The sequence below is a fragment of the Podarcis melisellensis genome (genome assembly GCF_964234715.1).
Source record: "Podarcis melisellensis genome assembly, chromosome: 6".
In the NCBI taxonomy this organism is placed as follows: Eukaryota; Metazoa; Chordata; class Lepidosauria; order Squamata; family Lacertidae; genus Podarcis; species Podarcis melisellensis.
The window spans coordinates 54,809,211-54,832,348 of NC_138538.1; the positions used below are offsets into that span (position 1 = coordinate 54,809,211).

The 23,138-nt window shown below is 37.7% G+C and overlaps 1 protein-coding gene and 1 long non-coding RNA gene across 6 annotated transcripts in view; one reads left to right on the forward strand and one right to left on the reverse strand.

Moving 5' to 3' along the window:
• Nucleotides 1-1,425, forward strand: part of LOC309371417 — a 47,845-nt gene extending 46,420 nt beyond the window's left edge. For all 5 annotated transcript variants that reach the window (XR_014169082.1, XR_014169083.1, XR_014169084.1 and 2 more), the window contains one exon: nucleotides 57-1,425. This is a non-coding gene — a long non-coding RNA (uncharacterized lncRNA). The remainder of the gene's footprint in view (nucleotides 1-56) is intronic.
• Nucleotides 1-23,138, reverse strand: part of FAF1 (Fas associated factor 1) — a 166,837-nt gene that overhangs the window by 14,228 nt on the left and 129,471 nt on the right. The window contains exons 14-18 of the mRNA XM_081913955.1: nucleotides 22,631-22,767; nucleotides 20,879-20,967; nucleotides 8,209-8,289; nucleotides 7,708-7,785; nucleotides 4,550-4,765 (exon numbers count right to left, since the gene is read on the reverse strand). Of these exons, the coding sequence (XP_081770081.1) occupies nucleotides 4,550-4,765; nucleotides 7,708-7,785; nucleotides 8,209-8,289; nucleotides 20,879-20,967; nucleotides 22,631-22,767 (601 nt within the window). The remainder of the gene's footprint in view (nucleotides 1-4,549; nucleotides 4,766-7,707; nucleotides 7,786-8,208; nucleotides 8,290-20,878; nucleotides 20,968-22,630; nucleotides 22,768-23,138) is intronic.

Sequence of the window (23,138 nt, forward strand, 5' to 3'; positions counted from 1 at the left end):
AGTCTGTAACCTGAAGCGTATGTAACCCAAGGTACTACTATACAAGTATTGCACAGCATTCTAATGCTCTTTAACCTTGTTACACAGTTGCAAACAACTCCAAGTTGTTAATGATTTCAAAATGCAGTTGTAAGCATTTATTGTATATTTTTATTGAGTCAGAGAGTAACGAGGAGTTGGCTCAACCCTCTACACCAATGCAGGTAATACCTATCATAGTGCCTTTCCCATTTTAGGTGCTTTGGGATGTCACTGATATTTTAAAAGCTACAAGTTATCTCTAGAATAAGTTAATCTTTGTATTTACTGTAGAAGTTTGTATTTACAGTAGGGTTATGATACTGACTTTGTCAGCCAAGGATATATGTCAAAGTGACTGGAATGTACAAGAAGGAATTAATGAATTCATATTTACTGGAGACGTGAACCTATTTCAATATTTATTGGGATACCTAGACTGGTGGCTTTACTCATATTTTGCTACTGACAAACCATTTTGTCAAAGCAGTGTGCTGTATTCTGAGCCACTTCAAAGTTTCCATAATTTGAGATGTCAAGAAGAGCAATATTACATCTCATTTTTGGGCATGCTGAATGTATACAATTCTTAATCAATGTGATTTGAAATCTATTGCTAAGGGCAACTGGACCAATGCTGCACTAATCCCGTCTACTACTGAGGCAACTGGACTAATGCCAATTTTGTTGCACTCGTCAACAATCAAACTATCACAGCATGCTAAGGCAGGTGACTGTTTAATCCAACCAAGTAAAAAAGCAGGGGCAGGCTTCTTCATACTTGCCTCCTCTATTTGAAGTGGTGGCAAAGGGAGTGATTCTGTGATGTCATTAATATAGCCAAATCTCATTGGCTAAACGGTACAGTAATGCCATCACTCTAAGAACATATTCTCTGAATGGCTGGGTGTTTGTATGTGTATGTGAATGAGTGATAGAGATTCTGTGAATATTCTTCCTGCTCAAAGCTTCTCTTTTGCATAGAAAATATCAAAGCCATCCAAATTACTGAACACTTCTACTACTTTAAGCTACTACTATCCTGTTTGCCCTGTTGCTGCAGATCCCTCTGCTTATGCCCCAGTAACTGCAGCATATTGCACTGACGGTGTAAGTTAAATCAACTCACACACTGTCTGGGGGAAAGCTAAAGTGGCTGCCTAAGGACATTATCTTCTGTATTTTTTCAGGGTAGATCATGAGCAGATACTACTTGCAACAAGTCCCCTTTAACCTTTCAGAATCGGTTAAATAAATACTTGATTATGACATTACAGAGTCAGAATTAAACTAAGAGTACTAATGGGACTTAAGAATGTTGCAGGTTATAACTTTGAATAAAAAGTTATACCATTTGATGGCATTCTTCCACAGTGTCACAGAGATCTAACTCAATAGAATACTATTCTTAAAATTAAAAAAAGCAAAGGCTACTTTCTGAAGGCAATTGCTTTTGTGTGAGGTGGTAAGACTGTTCTTAAAGCGTAAGAAAACTGTTAGAGAAGAAGATCTTTAGGTATTTAGAGAAGCATCACGCTTTAGATGTAAAATCTTTGCTTCAGCTTTTTTCAAGGAAGGAAGAAGATCTGTAACATGGCAGCCATCTCTGAATGGTTTTTTCCACTTTGGTTCCACTGAAAATGAGATTACATGCTTGGATGGGGATAAACCTAATTAGCGGATAATGGGATTCCTTCACAGACATTTTATACTATCTACAAGAGTTGACTCATCTGCATTATTACACGTTTCTTTGCTGTTTTGAGGGGGGAAATCCTGTAAAACAAAGGCAACAAGCACAAATCTTTCTTTTTGTAGGAATTGTCTCATTTTGATCTGCAAATTCCCAATACATAATAAACAGGGCAGAGAAATTAAAACAGAGTTGTATCATTATTTTTGTACTTCAGTATAATTAAGAATTAACACCATCTGGAGCACTTTTCAATGTACAAAGAACTTTACAATTCTTATTCTTATCCTGTCAGGGGATTTCAGTCTAAATATAGTGATACTGTTAGAAGCGCAAAGTTAAGAAGAGGCTTGATCAGACTATGCTAGAAAGACCCTTGAATAAACTGAATGGGGATGGACTCAAATTTGAAAAAACACTTCCATAGAAGTTAAGCTCAAGTTCACTTTTTCAGACTTCATAGACCCAGCGGTTTGCTTGAGTACTAAAAAGCACTGGCTTTGTACGTAAGGTTAATAACTGTAGCTATATGTTTGTTTAAAATATATTGCCTTTGATCATGAGATAAGAGGGGAGGAGCACTCCCTCCCATGCTGTTCTGGAGGGTCTCGCACTGTTGTGCACTGCCCTGAGCCATAGCTGTCAACTTCCCCCCTTTTTTAAGGGAAATCCTATTCGGAATAAGGGAATTTCCCTTTTTAAAAAAGGGAAACTTTGACAGCTATGCCTGAAGTCTGATATGATGAAGGGTGACATAATCAGGTTTTAAAAAATAATTAGAAACCCTGTCGCCTGCTCTAGACAGTCAGGATAAAGCGAATAAACAAATAAATAAATATACAACAACACTGATTAGAAATTAGTTGCTCAAGGCTGTTCTACAGCAAGCAGGTGTTTCATAACATTTAAGAAATGGTTAACATTTACAATTCCTTAATCATACAGCATCTTATGTGATTAGTCCTGGAGTGTACTCAGCTCCATATAAAAGCCTATTATAGTCAAATGGCCTAGCATTTTGCAGGAAGAGCTCAGAGTGTAAAGGATGAGACCATTAACTTTATAATTAAAAGGAACTACCTGATGCTACATTACAACTGCTGATCACTATCATCCAGACTGTCAAAAAAGAGTATTCAATACTTAATTAGACAGCTGTTCCATAGGATTACAAATTCTCATATTTAAAAAAAGCAGCACAGAAGCACCTTAAATAGTAATAGGAGAACCTTCTTCAGGAACATGCTGTGGAAGGACTTTGAAGGAGAAGAGTTTAAAGCTCTTGCTAGAGCATTGATAAACAGCAGTGTGAAAAGCTAGGGAAACTTTGGAAAGTCTCTTAGCTGGAATGCGGGCTAAATGACGGGAACACAGAGGATTCCAAACCAAACCATTACAAATTCTAATGTCTGCAGTAATTTCTGCTCATTTAGAAAAATTGTATTTTGTTTTATTATTCTGAAAACTTTGTTCTGACTTCAGAATGGGTTTGAGGTTTCCCCACAAATTTAAAAAATTCTGTCTCATGGTGGGTGCTGATGTATTCTTAGGCAAATTATTCAGATTGCATAAGTTTGATTACCAACCCTTTTGCTTTCTAATTGTAGAATAAAAAAAAAGGCCCAATGCCACAATAGCTGCCAGCGTCCCACATCCTTAGAAGCATTTAGAAACAGAGTTTCCCAGAAAGTTTTGCCCCCTGAATGTTCTTCAGCCGCAATGAGAAACAAAATGGAAAAAATGCATGTTACTTAGTACAAAATTATAAATCCCCCACAAAGGTTGATTACAGATGCTACACGTATATGCTAATCCAAAAGTAATGAATGGTTTTTCAGAGTATCTCACTGTAAAAATGGCAGCATAGTTCATATTCTTAATGAGGAAACGGTGAGGACAAAATAGAACAGTAACTGACTTCAGTATAGGAATAAGAAAGCAACCAAAGCCTTTTATCCTGATAGCAAATTCACAAATACTACAGAGTAGTAGGCATAACTAACAAGAACTTGTGCATTGCTAGTTGCAAATAGTGGGCTTGCTTAACAATAGCCAGCTTGAAGTTGGCTTGTTTAGCAACTGACCAACTGACCTGGCTGGCACACAACACCAGACTGAGATTAATTGAAATGAGAAGACGTATTCCTATGGACGCATAGCGCAAGAAGGGGGTGTGGAAAAGCATGAAAGCTATGGTTTAGTGTTATGTGTGAAGCAGCCCAGTGACTTAAGGCAGGCTTATTGCATTTAGGCCATGAAGTCATTAGAGAAGAATGCTTATTGCTGCTTCTACAAAAGCAAATATGAAAGCAAGCTAATTCAGTTTGGGCCAAGCTACGTGAAAAAAACAACACAATATGGGACTCTGTTTAAGACGTCACACTCTAACCAACAGAGCTATGTTTTCACACAACAACAAATGTTATCTGCTCTCGAGCCAAGTCAAAATGGTAACAAATGACATGGAGTTAAACTGACTTCAGTTTGAAGGAGAATACAGACATTTTAACTATGTGTACACACAAAATACTCAAGAGTAATCAAAGCATATGTTAGAAGTGGAGGCAGTCAGTTTTAGTTTGAGATCCATTTTCAAATACACATTTCTATTTAATTACTCCTATGCTAGGGGAGCATTCACATGAGCAGGCATGGCAGCTTTTCAGTACTATAACAAACATAATTTATCCATGCTGTACTATTACGTGCAGATCATTATGCTGCAGACTGATTAGAACACACAAATGTTGTATGTGCTTGAGGTATGCAGAACAACCCATACATTGTAACTTGATAAATAAGCAGAATAGGAATGCCAAAGGAAGTTCTTTTACTTACGTCTCTCCTGGGAAAAGTCCCTAGTAGCTTGAATTCTTCCCAAGGATATCCCTTGGAAGCCACAAAATCAAAGACGACCTGCAGCTTGCTATTGGCAAGGAAACGTCGTTCAAAGAATTCTCCACTAGGTGTTCGGATACGCAGCTTACTCACTGATTCCGGGCTCTCATCCTTTGGCTCTGGAGGCAAAGCCTGCTCTAGAGATAGCCTAATAGCCTGAAGAAAGAAGAAGGACACATAGGTTTTTAGCAACTTTCCCTTTTCTTTCTGTAACTTAGTTACTGAGACTGCTACTGCATTGTATCTGGTTAATTTTAACTCAGTGTCCCATCAATGGCTGCTATGGTTGGAAAAGAGAGACGAAGGAACTCCCAAGTGCTTGAAGATGAATCTATTTCAGGCCTAACACATTTTGGAATAAGACTTTGGGGGGGGGGCAAGCTTTGAATAGTAATTTTAATTAAATGCATAAACCAGTTTATATTTTTCCTGTTGCAAATTGTCCCAGATGCATTGTCCCAGAAATCAATCTCTTTCAAGCACCTGATTTTGTGGTTGCTTTTCTGCTGTGGTCAAAAAGGCCTCTCCAAGATGTTTGACTACGTTCTATTACATTCTGTGAAGCAACGTGTCTTAGGAAATAGGCAACCTCTTACTACATGTTGCAACATTTCCCCAACATCTAGGCTATATATACCGGAAGGAGCGTCTCCACCCCAATCGCTCAGCAAGGTCCTCTTCTGAGGGTCTTTATCACCGAGATTTCATCCTGAGTGAACAAGGCAGCACAGACCCTACAACTCAAGAGAAGTAGCCCATCCAAGCTGCCTATCAACTTCTCCTGACTTAGAAGGATGATAAAGGATTTATAGTTCAGGCTGTAACTTTGGGCCACTGCACCTGGCTCTTTACTCCTAGCTCTTGGTACTTGGCTCTTACTCTGCCAAGAATCAAGGGCTGTCCTGTCCTTATTAAGGTATGACAGTGCTGGAGGTCCTGCTTCCTTTGGCCTGTCCTCCATAAACTTGGCTAGAGTGAAGTAGCAGGAGGAAAATGCTTTTCTCTTATCTATTTCTAATTTTAAGCATGCAAAAAGCCCCATTTTTGGAAAGCAAATTCTTCTCCAAGTATTCAGGTTGACATCTTGTGTCAGAAGAACTTCCTTTCCACACTGCAGTTCTATGATGTATATTTCAATATCACATCCATCTTTATTCATTTCTTAATAACAGCTCAGAAAACAACTAATTAAAATAAATCCTCCTCTTATAACACATTATTAAACCTATAGTTTACTGCATAGTGGTGATAGGTAATTTAATTGTTGGGCAGAAAGGGCTTAGGGAATTTTGATTGAGGGAATAATTGTCAAGTGCCAAATTGCTTTTTAAAGCATAAAATCAAAACCATTAAATATTTAGACTAATTAATTAATTAATTAAAATCCTGTAACCATCTCACAGGCAAAATGCTTGACCAGATAACACAATAAATACACAAGACCAGATAATGCAAAAAACACCTGAACTCTTTACAAAGAAACCTGCAATAAAATTATCTGAACAATGATTTGAGTAATCCTATATACACACTTACTCTGGGAGCAAGTCCCATTGAATTCAGTGGGGCTAATTTCTGAGCAGACATGTACGAGATAACACCGTTAAGTTAACTGATGTGAAGCTGCTTTTCAGGTATACACTAACAGTGCAATCATATACATGCTTATTCAAAAGTTAGCCTCACTGAGTTCAGTGGGACTTGCTATTTATATAATTTCATTGAAATGAAGCTACTTCGAAGATATGCACTACATTAAACAAACCTTTTATAAATAAATTTGATTTGAAATGCTATTGCTGCCTGCTAGATCTTTTAAATGTATGAACTGAGTAATGAAATTCCAATTATTTTAGTCAGCCTTCGGAATGCTCAAGCTTCTTTAGATTCTGCCCAATGGGTTTAGGACTGGAGTGGACAGAAAGTTGAAAAGATATATGAGCGACTGAGATATCAATCATAACGAGAATCAAAGACCAACAGGACAAAGCATGAATCCAAGCACTTAGGCTTGTGCAAGGCAGCCCTCTCAAATTCTGCCCAATTCTAGCGTCCTACTGGAACCCCCTCGTACCCTCTTCCATTCATTTCATAGGGTCACTGAACTATCAGGAGCATTATTTGGGGTGCGTAGGAACCTTTAGTGGGGAGGAAGGGCCCAAAACACCCTTCTTCAAGAACTGAATTCTGCTTGTGTTTCTGTGGAACCAACCCTTAAAATGTATTTTGGTCTACTGGTTTTTTTTAAAAAAGGGTATTTTTTTATTATCTTTGTCCATGTTTTCTACTCAAGCACCTGCTTTTTATCCTTGTGTGTTGACATTTTCCATTGCTGTACAACAGATGCAACATTATTTACTAAACCCAAGCCATTATATCAGAGGAAAACAAACAACAGTAGCTCATTAGAGTTGTTTTCATTGTGCAAACAATACTCCACCCCCCCTCAAAGTAACCAGTCTCCAGTACTAAAGCATAAAAATAGCTATTTACAATGGATATTCTACACCACCGGACTAACTTAAAGGACAATGATGCTTAGAGTAAAGTTAACAACTCATGGATCTGCATTTTACTGATTAAAAATATATATTCAGTATGTGAATCGGGTGGATGATTTTCAAATAGACAGGCTAAGCCAAACGTCTGTCAGGTAAGCAAACACTATTGCACAACAAGAGACTGTAGGTAATCCACGCACTTGGACATGGGGAGTGTTAGTAAACAGCATGGCTAACAATGCTTTTGTATTGCTATACAAATATATCTTATTTTCTTTTCATTATAGCAATCTGCATTAAATCGAGGAGGCCAGTTGCAGGTTGAAATGAGGACTGGTTCTGCAGCTCTGAGTAAGAAAACAGTTTATAAAAGGCCATTGTATCTGAAAGAAAGGTTATGCAGCACAATAACAGTGCACCTATATGGGCAGTATTTATTTTAGAGAGGGACAGAAGCCATTTTGTGCAAGCAGAGTTTTTTTAAATAGAATATACACTGATGGATTTATATTTTTACTTTGACACTGCCATTGTGATTATGTGTGCAAATTAACATAGGGGTGCCACTAACTATATGTTCAAGGTAAAATGTCTCACTTCACGTTCTTCTTCCTGTTCTTTCTTAATCTGCTCCAGACGAAACTGCTCTGCAATTTCTCTCTCTTGTGCTTCTCTCTGCAGGGATGAAATAAACAAGTCACTTCAGATATCATTTATCATTAAGGTACACTCTCATATTCCAATGGCCCTCATTTTCCTACTAATTATACCATGCAAAATATTGGATGTCCAAACTGGGAATGTTCCACAGTTTTCATGGTTTCTCTCAGAGGAAGGCTGCTTTTGGATTACTAGAAAAAGGAGAAATGCATCACAAGGAGGAAGGGCAAAATAAGACTCTAATTTGCATAAAATATACATATATTGATAAGTGTGTGTATTGATACAAATTTAGAAATAACACCACTCATGGCTGCCACACTTTCTCAACTAGAGAATAAGCTTAATATCATAATGTAATTCCTGGTCTCAAAAGAGTTCATAAAAATATCTTAATTCATCACTAAATCACATTCTCTAGTATAGAACTGTACACACCTTTGCTCTATCGGCTTCAAGAGAGATTCTGTAAGCTTCATCTTGTTCTCTTTTCACATTCTCTCGGGCCTCACGTTCATCCTGGTATGGGAAAAGGAGGCCAAGAATCAGATTAGGATCCCAAAATTATGTATTACATTTATTCATTCATATCCCATCTTTTCTCCATGGAACTCAAGGTGGGATACTTAGTTCTCCTCCCCACACCCCTGCGATGTAGGTTAGGCGAAGAGACAGTGACTGGTCTCCCAGGTCTTAGTACAGCACTCTAACCGCTACACCACATGGGCTCCTCTATTAGGTGGCAATAATGTTTGGATTAATATCCCAAGTGATTGCTTCTTCCACTGCAGAATGAAGAACTAGAAGAAAGCATCTAGCTTAACAATAAAAACAAAACAAATAAAAAGCCTAATAAACCAAGAAATCATAATCTAAGTCATTAGTTTATTATAATGAATTATAATTTTATAATGAATGATTTTAGAATGTTGTTTGTGCTGTACTTTTGTACTGTTTTATTGTTGTTAGCCGCCCTGAGCCCGGCTTCGGCTGGGAAGGGTGGGATATAAATAAAAATTATTATTATTATTATTATTATTATTATTATTAAGCTAGGTCACTATGCCATTCAGGTTAGTCACATTATATGGAGTCTGATCCAATGCATGTTTATGCAGAAGTGTGTTCTACTAAATTCAATGGATCTTACTCCCAAAGTAAGTATGCATTGGACAGTAGCCTATTAGAAAATCTGTATATTCAACCTGGGCTCATTTTGTAGGGATCTGAAAAACTATTCAAATTGCAACAGTCTCTTACCAATTTAAATCAACTCTAAAGCAATTGAAGACAGTAGTAGAAACAGAAACAGAACTCTGGGGTAACACAACCCATTGATTTATTTCCATGATGTGGCTACTCTAAATTCCAAATATGGACAAAAATGACAAATAAAGGAATGAGAGACAAGTTCAGTTTCTGAGGCCAGAAAATAGGCTCTAGCTGATCTAAGCAAGTGTTATCATGCTGCTTGATTCCATCAGATTTCCTCATGGTAAAAATCTCACTGATTCACATATTTAGGGTTAGGAAAGGAACTTTCTTCCCAATCAAAGTGCTTTCGGTGTTGCCTTCCCTAGTACCAACTCTCTTGCTTCAATCACCTGGAGTACATCTGCTCTCTGCCAAGTTTGCACTGCACCATGTCTTTGAGCATGAGACATGAGCATGATGACACATGATCCAAATAGCTTAACAACTGATGACCAGTCTTTGTTGCTGCTTTGTATTTGTCAAACACCCCAGCGTTTAAACAGGATTTATTTAGGGAGGAATAAAGGTACTAAATTATTTCACACTAAGGACTACTCCTGCCTTAATAAGACTCTAAATCACCACTTAAAATCAGTGGGTTATTAAAAATTATTTTTTGGCAAATATGTATTTGTGACATAAATAAAGCCAGCAATGCTTCACTTTTGTAACAATATAATTATACAGCTGATGATGATGATTTCACAGCTTTAAATAAATTGTATTTGAAATCCAGCTGAATAATTTGAAGAATGAAGAATAAATTGAATGAAGGCTGCCCTTCATTCTTATAGATAAGAGGGCTGTAGACAGTAGGCATAAATAAAATTAAACATTGCTGTATCAATACAGTATCATACATAAAATAAGGCAACCATTTTCATAAAAGAATTAGACACAATGAAACTCACTCAGAGCAGACTAAATGGCTTTCAAGACTAGCTTCCAAATTCCTTGGCAAACAATTATATTTTGACATGGCATACAGACTACAGTATTATTATAAAGTCAGCACAAGTTAGTGTCCTTTGGAGAAGTATTTCGAAGGTGGGAGAGCACCACAGAGAAGGCTCTCCTACAAGGTTCTTAAGGCACAGAGTATGTGGGTCCCAAGGCATATATTGCTTTAACAGTAAGCACTAGCACCAAAAAGTGGGCTTCAGGTGAAAAGGCAGTCAACATAATCAATGCAATGTAATTCCATCTGGCTGCACCACCTAGCAGCTTCGTTCTGTACCAGTTGAAGCTTCTGAGTAGCTTTCAGGGATAGCACCATGCACAAGCTGAAGTGGCTAAGCATCATCCCTCACCATTGTCTATACGGACTGAGGCTGAAGGGAGCTGGAGTCCCAACAACATCTGGAAGGCCACAGGTTAGCCACCACTGCATTAGAGTAAACCAAATCAAAGGTTACCAGAGCATGGTTCCTTGTGGCAAGGCTATTCCTGTTCTCAGCTGTATTTTTCCAGTCAGACAGTTTCACGCATTTCCCTTAGGTTTAGTTCTTCTTGGCATTATTTAAACGGGATATGCAAGGGATGTCAGGAATGTAACAATACATTATGCATGACTGCCTCTCTGGGACAAAGGTGTGAAATGGCACAGCTAAACCTCCATTTCAAAGGGAACAGTTTCCTAAGCAGATGTACCTTCTAAATCAAGTTCATGGTTAGACAATGGAAAATTGTTTATCTAAGTAAGAGATTTAACTATCTAAAATATTTGCATAGGTTTTTTTTAAAAAAAATACTATGTTTTAATTAAGATTAATGTTGCATTGCAAAGTAAGCAATCCGCAGTACAGGACTTCATCAGTGTGAGATTACAGAGAATATTATGATACCCTTTCATACTTGCAAAAATAAATATTTGCATACCGCCAGCAACAGCCCTGCTCCCAAGGTTTCTTGGCCCCTTGGAGCATCAGCAAAGGACATGTCTCTCTTGCAGTGCTTCCCCCTGCAATTATGTTGTGCCTTTGCAATGCCAAAGTAGACCCAGCTTTACTAAGAAAACTATGCACCTGCCCTCCTCCCCTTCTTCCTCATCTGTGAGAGTTCCTCTTACAACCTGCAGAGTTAGATGTTCGTTTTATTTATTTATGGGACTTAGAACCCAGCTTTTAACAGCTTAAATGAAGCATCATATGAACACTGCACAGCAGCAGCCTCTCTTCACAACAAGGTGTATGAGCAAATTTCTTTACTCTTGCTACCTACTTGATCAGATGTGCAACAGCACTGAGTGAGTGCTTACCAACATGAGCACAAACCAACCTTTGTAACAGAGAAAAAGTTCTTACTGCCATTTAAAAGCCAGCTGATTATGCCATGTTTTGGATTTCATCTACTCCTTAAGAGCAGGGCCTTTTCTATTACAGCATGGTGCTTTGGAACTCACTTCCAAAGGAAGTTCATATAAGCTAGCCTTTAAAAAGATAAGCATTTAAAAAAAAAATTGGACCTTACTTCCTATTGTTTTATTGCTTGCCCTTGTTGGTTCAGTGCTTTATTTTAATTTTGTAAACTTGTCTAATGTACCTATGAAAGTAGAGCATCAATAAAAAACATTTTCTCATTTTGGAAAAGCATTTAAAACTTAAGATATAATGTGACACTGATAGCAAAGCAAAAACATCTACAGTCAAATTTCAGAATGCAGATAAAAATTAAAAGTTGCCTTTAAAATGTAAGTTTCATTAAATGTTCTACTCCAAGTAATTACATGGAGCTTTTTCAAGACATGCTTGCTAAGGGCTTTACAGGTCACTGGAAAGCAAATGACATTTCACTCCCTTGACAGCCAACCAGCAATATTGCTCACTTACGGTTGTTGAGAAAATGTGAATGCCAGAAGTTGAATCTTGCCCAGATTCAAAAAGCATAATGGGCAAACAAGCTCATAAGAGTTGCCTTCCTCTATAACTTAGATAATTATTATTCATTAAGTACAGGTGAATATAATTGTACCTCAATGCCTGGCTAGTTGGGAGAAACAAAATTTGTCTGGAACAGTAACTAGATGATAGAAGGAAGCCAATTTACCTCACCCTTCCTACTATATAACAGTGACACACAGCAGCTTACACAGTGTGTGGGGTGGAGAATGACAAACCTAACAAACAATTTTAATGAAATCTATGAATAAAACTCCAAGATACTATAATATAACTCAAGCAATGTGTTAGTTCTACTGGGCTTTACTCAAGACAGCAGTCCATATCCCAGACATTATTACAAGTAAAAACATGAACTGTTTTTCAGCAGGAGGTGGTGGTAGGCAAAAAGCTCTTAAATTGCTTTCTAGTGCTCCTTGTAAGCTTTAGCTTTTTAAGTAAACTGCTTTGAGCACACTTGTGTGGAAAAGTGGCACATAATGTTGAGTTGGGTTGGTTAGCATCCTAATAAGACATCCATGAATCATACAGCTCCTTCAGTCCATGGACAGGACCATGATCTAATGGAGTACCAGCAGAAGGTAGGATGAAGTTTTCCTTTCCTCTGCATCTTCTCTCAAATTGCTCCCGTGAGCCTCCCAACCTTCTGCAACAGATTTTCAGCAGACATAACTGACTAGTTGGGAAAGAGGAAACAGTGGAAGTTACCTTCCCACCTTGGGGTGGTAGGAGCATACTCTCCCCAGGGTTACTTCCAGCAACAGAAGCCTGGTACAAGACTGTAGTGCAATTCTATTCAAGTCTAGTCTAAAGTAAGTCTCATTGTTTTCTGTGGGACTTACTCCGGGGTAAATATGTTTCAAATTGAGGCCTCAGTCAGCATGTTAATTAATTAATTAATATATTGACTAATTAATTAATATATTGCTAATAACGTAGTCGTAGGGCATTTGCTAGACCTGCATGCATGCAAAAATTGTAACATATACCATGCATCTTTTCCAAACCTTATGTTTTGCTCAGCCTCATAGTTTAGCTAGCAATAACCATGTATTCTTTACAGCTCACCCCCAATATCTGGAATGAGGGGGACAATGATTCTGCACCAGATAATGTGCATCTCACAGACATCTGAGCACTGATTTCTGACCTTTCAAACACTTTCACTCATTCTGTGACTCTTTTTGCAATGAATTTTAAGGACAAGGAGCAAGAGGTTGAGAGGAGAGGCTTATGGATGGGAGAAGAAGAATGATACCCATAAAAAGAAAATGACATCAATAGGTCCCCTTATTTAAAAGGCCTGAGGATCACAGTTCTGTATCAACATACCTATTAAGATACGCCTCTGGAATATATGGATCTATCTAGTGCATAAGCCTCAAATGTGACCCAAAGCAAGCTGTCTTTGAAACACAACAGTAATGAATCCATAAAGCAAAATGAAAAACAGAGCTTTTAATCTGTGAGAACAGCTTATGCCATGATTATTCTGCATTCCACTGCTTAGCCATTGGATATACCATTATGAATATTGAAATTTCTCATTGCTTAGCTGTTATTCAGAAATGCTGTATGGGTAGGACCCCCCTGCCCCCACCTCAAGATGTTGGACAATTGATCTTGTGTCAGTATGACAATATAGCAACATTTAATTGGCAGCTTTGATGGAATCAGTATGAAATCTTTTTAGAAATAAATTAAAGTGACAGCAAGATTACTCCATGGAAAGAAACAGTCTGCCGCTAAGCTGCAGTTAACTTCCCCCTTTTTAATTTCATAAACCTTCATATTTTATTTAAAAAAATTTTTTTTGATCAGTCCGTGTTGAGGCCAGGCTGAAATTCCCCCCTCTCAAATCACTATCATTGTGCACCATCTCTCCACTCCCACCAAGTTCCCTGCACAGATAAGCATCATCCCCATGAAGCATTCTGACCCAGTGAGAATGCCTAGGGTGGCTGCTGCTTGAAGCAGTGTCAAATATTTCCCCCCATTAAAAAAAAAAACAGCAACCATTGACAACTTCATCTTAGGACGCACTCTTGATTGAAAATCTGCTTTAACCTATTTTAATACAGTAACTGTAAATTGTTGTGACCCAACCTGGGAGCTCATGGTGAAGAGTCGGTAAGAATTCTAATAAAATCTTATTTATATAATCAGCATCATCTTCAAACATAAGGCTACTTCCACCTGAAAGTTCTGAAGTTTTACTCTCCCAAGAGTCATTCAATCTTTGGGTGGGGCATTTTCTCCTCATCTTCACTAAAATGCTGAAAAAAGTCAGACTTGAGTAAAGTTCCATCAAGTACTTGTTTATTATCCAGCAAGGATAGTCACAACTATGTTCTATTGAACTGAATGGTCAGATTTAAATTGCTTCTCAACTTGGGAAATATCTTTCTTGTGAAAAGGAAACAAAATCTAAGTTTTAGAAACTCAAATTCTACACTATGTTTCTAGCTTGTCTTTCTGCATCCTCAAGGAGGAGTTTGAGTCTCAATTAATATCTGACCCAATTAAATGCTGAGTTATCTCAGAGCAACACACAACCCATTATACCCTGAAATTCAACAATCTATGTGTTCACATAAGGCACTAGAAACCAAAGAACCCACCCTACATATTCTCTGTTTGCAAAGGATGAGAATCTATTTCAAACATTTTATTGAGCCACACCTGAAGTTAAAACTATTACTGCCTGCAGCTAATCATGGGAGTGTGAAAGAAAAAACACCCAGCTTGTCTAAACAAAACAACATAATAGAAAACATTAACCTGATCCTCCAAAGATGACAGACTTGTACATTTTATAGCTTAACACAGGAAAATCTATGGATATATATATATATACAGAGTGTGTGGGTTGTTGTTTTTTTAAATGATATAAAAGCTGCCCAAATAAAGCCTAACTTTTACTGCTGTTCTCACATAAAATTATTTAATACATAATTTCTGCTGAAAAACAAAAGATTATCTGCTATCAGCACTATTTTTCTAGAAAAAGAGGTGCTGGGACTCACCATGAACACCTCCCTCATTCTCTTATAATGGCAATGGTTCCCACCTGAGAGGTGCTGGAACTGAGTTCCGGCAAGTTCCAGCTAAAAAAAAAAAGCCCTGCTTGCTATTACATTTTGGAAATACTTCTTAAAAACCCATCACAATTTGCTTTGTCCCCAAATGGCTGACTTGCTTCAATAAGCTAATTTGAGGTACTTTTTGTGGGGTGTGCCTTTTTTTTTGTTTTGTTTTGTTACTTGTCTTGATTCTATGCCTTAACATCAGGGTGGCATGCAAAAATCTGTGAAACACTTTTTGTGACTTGGACATAAAGTGACACTATAAACTTTCAACTTCTTAATTTTTGTATCCCAGGCCACTGTTAAATGCTCGCTCTCTGTTCCTGTGCCTTTAACAATAAAGCTACTCAATTTAAGTTCACAGGAAAGGAAGATGGGTTGATGGCTGATCACACAATCTGAAAGCTTAGCTGACAGCCCACCTATTTCCAGATAAATAAACATAAAAACATTAAAAAGTTTTTCATCTCCATGAACCTGAATAGTTCTCCATGCCTTTATCAGTGCTACTCTTATTTCTACAGGTGGTTTTTTTAAGTAAAAGAAACACACACTATGTTTTTCAGGAAGAAGATTGAAAAACCAGATGATGGGAAGTCAAAGTGAATAGACATTTTCAAGTGGGATTTGCAAATAAAGGAAGTTTTTTCAAGCAATTGTAGAACAATATATATCTACCATGAATTTTATCCTAAAGCAACGAGGGTTAAATGTTGCATAACAAGAAAAATAAACATTATGTTAGGCCTACTGTTACTTAACGTAAAAATGTGGACAAGTCAGACCAGCTGTGTAACAGTCAATGCTTTTACAGTAATAAATTTTGACAGCAGAAATAAAAAGAATGCATTATCGAGGTATCATCAAATGGGTTCTGTCAGTACATAGGAACTCCACCCTGTATAAGCTTGTCAAAAAGTGTTACTGTAATCCATTGAGAAGTCTCCTCCTCAGGCAAGAGAGGAAAAAATGCATAAGGAGGAGGCTCAAAACAGGTGTGTTGAATTGTAATACCATTATTTAATCACAAATCTCTTCTCATTAGTTTCATATGTGACAAATTCAGGCTCTATTCTTGCCTATCATGCAATGCTAGAATCATCACTCAACAGTCAAGTTAAAAGCCAAATGTAAACAATGAAACTGTGGACATGTCTTTTTAACACTGTACACTCCTCAAACACAAAAGGCTTAATAAATTACTGCCATTTCTCTTGGAGCTCCCAGCTAGGTCTCCAGTAACAATATGAGACTGAAGGAAATTATATTTCTCAATTAAAATTGGACTTCCTCTGGATAGAAACAGCCACTTTCTCTGGCTCACTTTTTTCCAAAGCTGCTACTGCTCAGGATAACATTGCCAATTCATTATGGTACTATATTACTATTTAGTCCACAGGCATTTAGGGTGTAATCCTAAAGCCAGTAGGAGACCAGCTGAGGACCTCTGGATTCAGAATCCCATTCCATCAGAGAAGGAAGGCCCACTGGTATGATGGCACTCATGCCGCTAGAAGATCCCTGGTACACCCACAGAAAGGTCTGTCAGTGCAGATGTCCCACTCGTTGTGTTTTGCTGGTGGAGGTAGTGAAACGAGGGCAGCTAAGGATCTGCAAGACCTCAAGATCTCTTGAATTCCCAACGTGCCCATAAGAAGCCCTCAACTATACCGTTCCGAGAGCTGCTTCTCACTGAACACAATAGCAAGGGAGTAAATGAAGGAAAGCAGCCCACCAAAAAAGGTAGAATCCCCACCCCTACTTCCCACTCAGGCTGGAGTGAGGTGGCAGGGCACTGGAAGTGGTGCTAGCTCTGTTACCTTACTCAGAAATTATGGGAAGCCACTCTTGTGGGATTGAAAAATACCCACCACTCCCTAAAGTACTTAAGTTACCTGAATTTTAGGCCTCTATCTACATGTTTGCTAAAACTGTGCAGTGTCTCAGTTTTGTCTTACTTTTCTTCTTCTTCAGTTAGCCTCAGTGATACTAAAAGAGTTCTATCCTCTATCTACAATTAACTGAAAAATCCAGCTCCACATTATGACACCTAGCAAAGGATACTGTGTTAAATGCTATGCAAAAGTGTGTCACATTGTTATACATGATTTGAAGACTTCTAAGCATATAAATATATGAAAAGGGTAACATTCCAAATTTTCATACTGGTTCATTGTCGATTCCCCCACCCTAGCTGAAACATATATTCTTTGAACATACAGAACCATTCTTTTGTGCCTCCATGTACAAAAATTAAAACATGTTGACTTAGAAAAAAATAACAGCCAAAAACCTCGGAAGAACTTTCTGTTTATCTTTTTGTGGTTTATGATGGCTTACAGTTGTTACTAGGAAAACAGTAACAGAAACCGGAATCTGTATCCTGCTTGCTATTGTCACATTTTGAAAGAATGTTCATGTAAATGCATTAAGATCTTCACTAGAAAAAGGAGTTGCTGTTTAAACAGAAGTTGTCAGGAACAAGGCTTATAAAAAAGAGTTACATGTTAGCTAGCAAACCACGAAAAAACAATATTTTTTTTCACATGCCAACGCCTCTTGCTAAGTACATAATATATGGATTACTTCACTACCTGTTTAGCACATTATTTTATCTAGTGAATTCCATTTCCCTTAAAGACACTGAGGAATAAAGCTGGTTTTATTCCTCAAATGTTCTTACAGGTTTGAAATGAATTGCAGACACTATGTTTATGTTAAGTTGTTAACTATTTTGCCTTTCCAAAGAAAACCCTTCCACTTCTTTTTTTTGTACTTCCAGGATATGTGAAAAGGGAGAAATGTGCATGCATTCTCCCCTGGGAAAAAAACCCACAAGAGAGATGCAGAAACACAATACTGGAAGCATGAATTACTGGCACAATTATTTTTTGCTACTTCTCTGAAAGTGAGAAGCCATCTTATGCTTCCTGGTGTTTGAAACCAACATGTGCGTCAATAAACCAACACAGCCTATATCAGCCATGTTTGGTGGTTGACCAAAGACTCAATAATCTGCCTGTTTATATTGCCTGCCTGGGTCTGTAAGACCATTGTGCCGGTGCTGCTGCTGACAAGCAGCTGGAAACCACAGCTGAAGACTGCATTTGGCTTGACATGTGCACAACGCTATCTTGGTAGCTGAAAGGAAAGGGAACAAGGCTATACCGATATCTCAGCCAATCCAATTTGAGCTGCCCAATCAGCAGCACATGGCACACTGTAGTCTCCCTGCCCCTGTCCCTGCCCCAATCAGTAAATATCTAGCATTCCTATTGTACAGACAGTGGCAGTGCTAGTGCTACTCTACCTGTTCTCACTAACTGCAGGTCAGGGAAGGAGACTGATTACTCTCAGGAATACTCCAGAGAGAGACTATAGCACCGGAGTCCCACTGCCTACAACATGGGTTTGCAAGCACCATGCTTAACATAGAAAACAGACTTTATTGAGAGAAAATCAGAGCCTGTTAGAATAAAACCAGTTTTTGAAATGGTACCCCTAGTCATCCCTAACAACCAGAAGGTAACAAAGAATGGGGCAATGCAGTAGGCCATACATATCTTCACAAGCCATCCATTAGGCAGGTACAATTAGGCAGCAACTTAAAAACATGGCAACTATGATTTTAAAATCTGCACAACAATATAGAGTGGAATCTAGATGTTTCCCTTGTGATCACAGAAAAGCTTTTGATTCATGGGGCACCTCTGCTAAGTGATAATGAGAGAGACAATTATTGCAAATTCGCCCTTCCTCTGAAAGCTCCCTGCACTACCTTTCACTTTGGGCTGGAAGGTCTCTAAACTCTGAAGCCAATTTACAGGGGGCACTGTAGGGCTGCAGCTCCTCCTCCTTTCTTCCATTAATAGAGGCATCTGTTGGCTCAGAAGCCCTTCTGGGAGTGCAAGGGTACCTCGGCCCTCTTTTGCATACTAAACAGCCCTATCATTTGAGACCTGAAACATTTCCATGAAAGTTTTTTTAAAAAATAATATATCATCTCATGGCTACCTTCTGCTATAATGCAATGAAAATTCAACTATATTATGCAATAAATTTCATAAATTTATGCAATCCTCATAACTAAAAATTCTATCAAGAATAGAAAGGAATTAGAGTAGAGGGAGGAAATGGATATGGTAGATAGTAATGCAGATGACATACATTCATATTATTACATAAAATAATCAGTAAATCTTGTACTAATGAGAAACAAGACTTAAATGGCTGAAAAATGTATTTAGTGCATTATTGTCAATCAATGTCTCTACAACCAGGATAACAATAATCTTGAATGGCAACACACCTATTATTACAAATTCCTAACTAAGTACTTCATTACTTGCAAATGTCACTCCCAATTTACAGAGTAACAGATAAACGTCTCATTACTGTATACCTGTCTTGTGTCTACTTTTTTTTTGTAAAACTGAAACACTGTGACAGTTCTGGAAAACTTTATGCTTCCACTTGCTCATTTAGTTTGAATGAAAGAGACCTGTACGGTAATGTATATTTTTATTATTATATACTGAAAGGTACCTTTGCTAGAGTACTAAGTATGATTGTTTTCCTATTTTTTTAATCATGGGGGTAAGGAATGAAAGAAGTGGTAAGTTTTCAGTAGAGTGAAGCCAAATTCCTAGTAAGAAAGAAATGATGAGAATAATCTCCCCATATAATAAGCTGCTTTGAACATGTGAAAGGTCGATTAAAAACATGAGATGGCCTCCTGCTACAACCAAAATATTTTGTTCTATAACATTTCCATTATTTCTATTACATTACAGTACTGTGATGTTATATGTTTCAGGCTACCAACTTTATTATTTACAATTTCCATCATATTTTTTAGCTAACCAGTGACACACTTTCTTTTTAAATCAACATTACAAAAACCAGTATGAACAGTAAATAACAGTTTTTAAATTTGCCGTTCAATACTTGTGGCTTTCCAGGTGCAATAATTTCCCCCCCCACACACATTCAGATGATTTCCTCAAGAGATAATTTCCCCCAGTACTCAAAGACAATATTTAGCCATTAAATTGCTTTTGCAAATGCTATGAAATTTCTAGGAGTCACAGGTGCCTATTGGACTATGATACTAGGATCCTTCCCTCTCTCCAATCCATAACATTTTTATTTTGTGTTATATCAGCACCTCTTACTGGTTCATTATTGTAGCATTTCAGTATTAAATGTTCATCTTTCCCTGTTCATCATTCCCATTTAAAATAAAGCAAACACCTGTCAAAGCTCCCTTCCCTCTGTAACATGTTGTGCCATATAATGAACCTTAGCTTTTATTTTATTTATTTAAAAGCTATATATTCATTTTTAGCACTGACGCTCACTTCTGCTCTGACTTCTTTTAGAACGCTACAGGTGATGGCTGCCCGACCCTGTCCATTACATGCAGGGGTGGAGAACCTTTGGCCCTTCAAATGTTGCTGAACTGGAACTTCCATCAGCTCTATCAAGCATGGCCAATGACCATGGATGATGGGGGCTTTAGTTCAGCAACATCTGGAGGGCCAAAGCTTACCCACACCTGTGTTAGCGCATCCTGGTATTAGCGTGCCTTGATGAAAAGGACAGTAGCTGTGTCCAGTTGTACAAGAGAGCTCATTAGGTGGAACTTCTCTTACTTGTGCAGTAAGAACCTGCAAAAACTTCCTATTTGCCCAACTATTAAAGCCACAGGAACCTTGTTTTCCTTAGCATCCGGTCGTACAATGTGCAATTGGTGCTGAATTGGGGGTTGAACAGATCTAGTGCTATGAATAGAATCCAATATTTTTTAATTGTCTGGAAAGGCCTTTACTCGAAATTCACCAGATGTCTGGAGTGATGTCCAGCTCTCACCTCATCTTTTATGTCTTCCTGCTGCTGAGCACCGAAGATCTCCATTGCAGCCATCAGCCTCATCATTAGCTCATCCACTGTTGTGTTACCTAGCAACAAAGAAAGATAGCTGAACTTCATATTATTAAAGTTATTAAAAAACCAGAAAGTCATTCTAGAATTAATCCAAAAGGAATACCTAGCAGGGGTTTTTATAAGTCATAATAAGAATATGAGATGAGATTCTTAGAATATTTTCTGTTTATCGGTGGGCTGCCCCCCACAAGTTTCTAATTTTTCCAATAAAATGTATGCACAAGTATAGACGAAAGTATTTATTCTGAACTGATTGATGATGCTTTCTGTTATATTTGCCTATAGGTGAAAATAGGATCACTAAACAGGAAGAGAGAGGGGTTTTTTTTATTTCTTTCAGGTAGCTGAAAGAAGCATCTTAAAAAAAATATTGTCAAACTGATATGTAAAATTTGGGCTAGCTTCAAGAAGAATCTGAGGGCATTAGCTCAAAACACTTTCCACAGAGTAGTTACAATTATATCCAAATTCTTCTAGACTTTTATATTGCATCTCAAATAGCAGTATATACCGGTATATCCTGTTGTCCCTTGAAATCCTACCCTTCCTTTCGCATTAGTCCAAATATTGTTAAAATCCATTCTATGGACCTGTCAGGTTTTCATTCCTGGGTGGCAATAGCAATTCTCTATTCTCCAATGCAAGGTGGGCTGACATGCGAGAAGATGGTAGCTTCACTTCTTTCCATTATTTTCCAAGTGAGATTTTGCTTGCTCTCCACAGCAATACTGGCTGCATTTGGCATTGTGAAATTTTGAATTTCAAATGTCGACCTTTCAGAAATCAGGATGTCTTTGACAACATACACACTAAATTTAAACTTGGAAAAGTAATGCCAAGAGTAGAGAAAGGAACTTTTTATGATAAAACATCAAACTGCCACAGCTTTGGTTAGATTTGGACCCTTGTTTTGCTTTCAAGACAGACTCCTTCAGTTATGGAAATCTCAGCTTGAAATCAACAATATTTCAATGTTTTAAGAGTTCCAAATTAAGAATGTTGCAAGATACCTGAATTCAATGACTCAAAACATAAAGGACTCTGGCCCGGTTATAACATCTCTTCATCCCATTTAATTTTCACAATAATGCTATAGGGCAGGCTAAAATGGGACATGATAGCTTGCCCAAAGTCTTTAAGACTGAGACCCTATATGTAGACTTACCTGGACAGAAATCCCATTGAAGACAAGGGAGCTTATATCTGAGTGGATATGCACAAGAATGCTCTAATCCTAAGAACACTTACTGGAGAGTACTTTTGTAGTAAAATCCTATGCATGTTTACTCAAATCAGCCTCAATGCTGGAAATCTGAAAGGGGATCTATTCTAACAACGAACCTGAATTCCTGTTTCTAAAGCTCTAGCTACAGAAAACTTATCATTCACAGTCTGTCAGTTGTTTTCATTTTTTTTGTATACTTGCTGGTAAGCATGAAAAATAAAAGCCATTTGTCACTATTTACACTATACTCCTCTTCATTATTAGAGATGCAAAGAGTAAGAAAATCAGTTTTGGCCGTAGTAAATGCAAATGAGTATAGTATAAATGCACTGCACTTTACATTTCCCTAAAAGGTACTTTCTGAACTAAAGAAGATAAACTATATTCTAGAGAGGACCGCCAGCAAATTAACTTGGAAGGAACATATGCCCAATAGAACCAAAAAACGGTACCTTGTATTACATTCAGCACCTCATTCGATGATCGTTTCCCCATAATAATCAGGAAAAGTGGAAACTGATCTGTTTTCTGAGTTCGAATAGTTTGAGCTACAACGCTACCAAAGTGTCTCGTGCACATCGTTAGAAACCTGGAAAACAGAAACATTTAAAGGGGGATGGAAATTTTGTAAAACAATGTCCACTTTATTAAGGAAAAGAAAGGTTATTAGATTTGGACTAAATTAGCGAGTTTCAAAAGTCCTGCGTGTTCACTTTGTAACCATATCATTGTCAATATTCCCATTTATCCTGTCAATATTCCCATTTATCAATATTTATCAAAGCCAACATTCCCATTTATCATATTCAGAGCTATCAAATTCCATCCTGCAGCAAGTTGGTTCTCATACTGAAGAAAATGAACACCACATTTTAAAATAATGAATGCACCAATACAAACTATTTTTCCCCTGAACAGAAGAGAATGGAATTAGTCACAATCCAAAGAAAGACCAAGGCC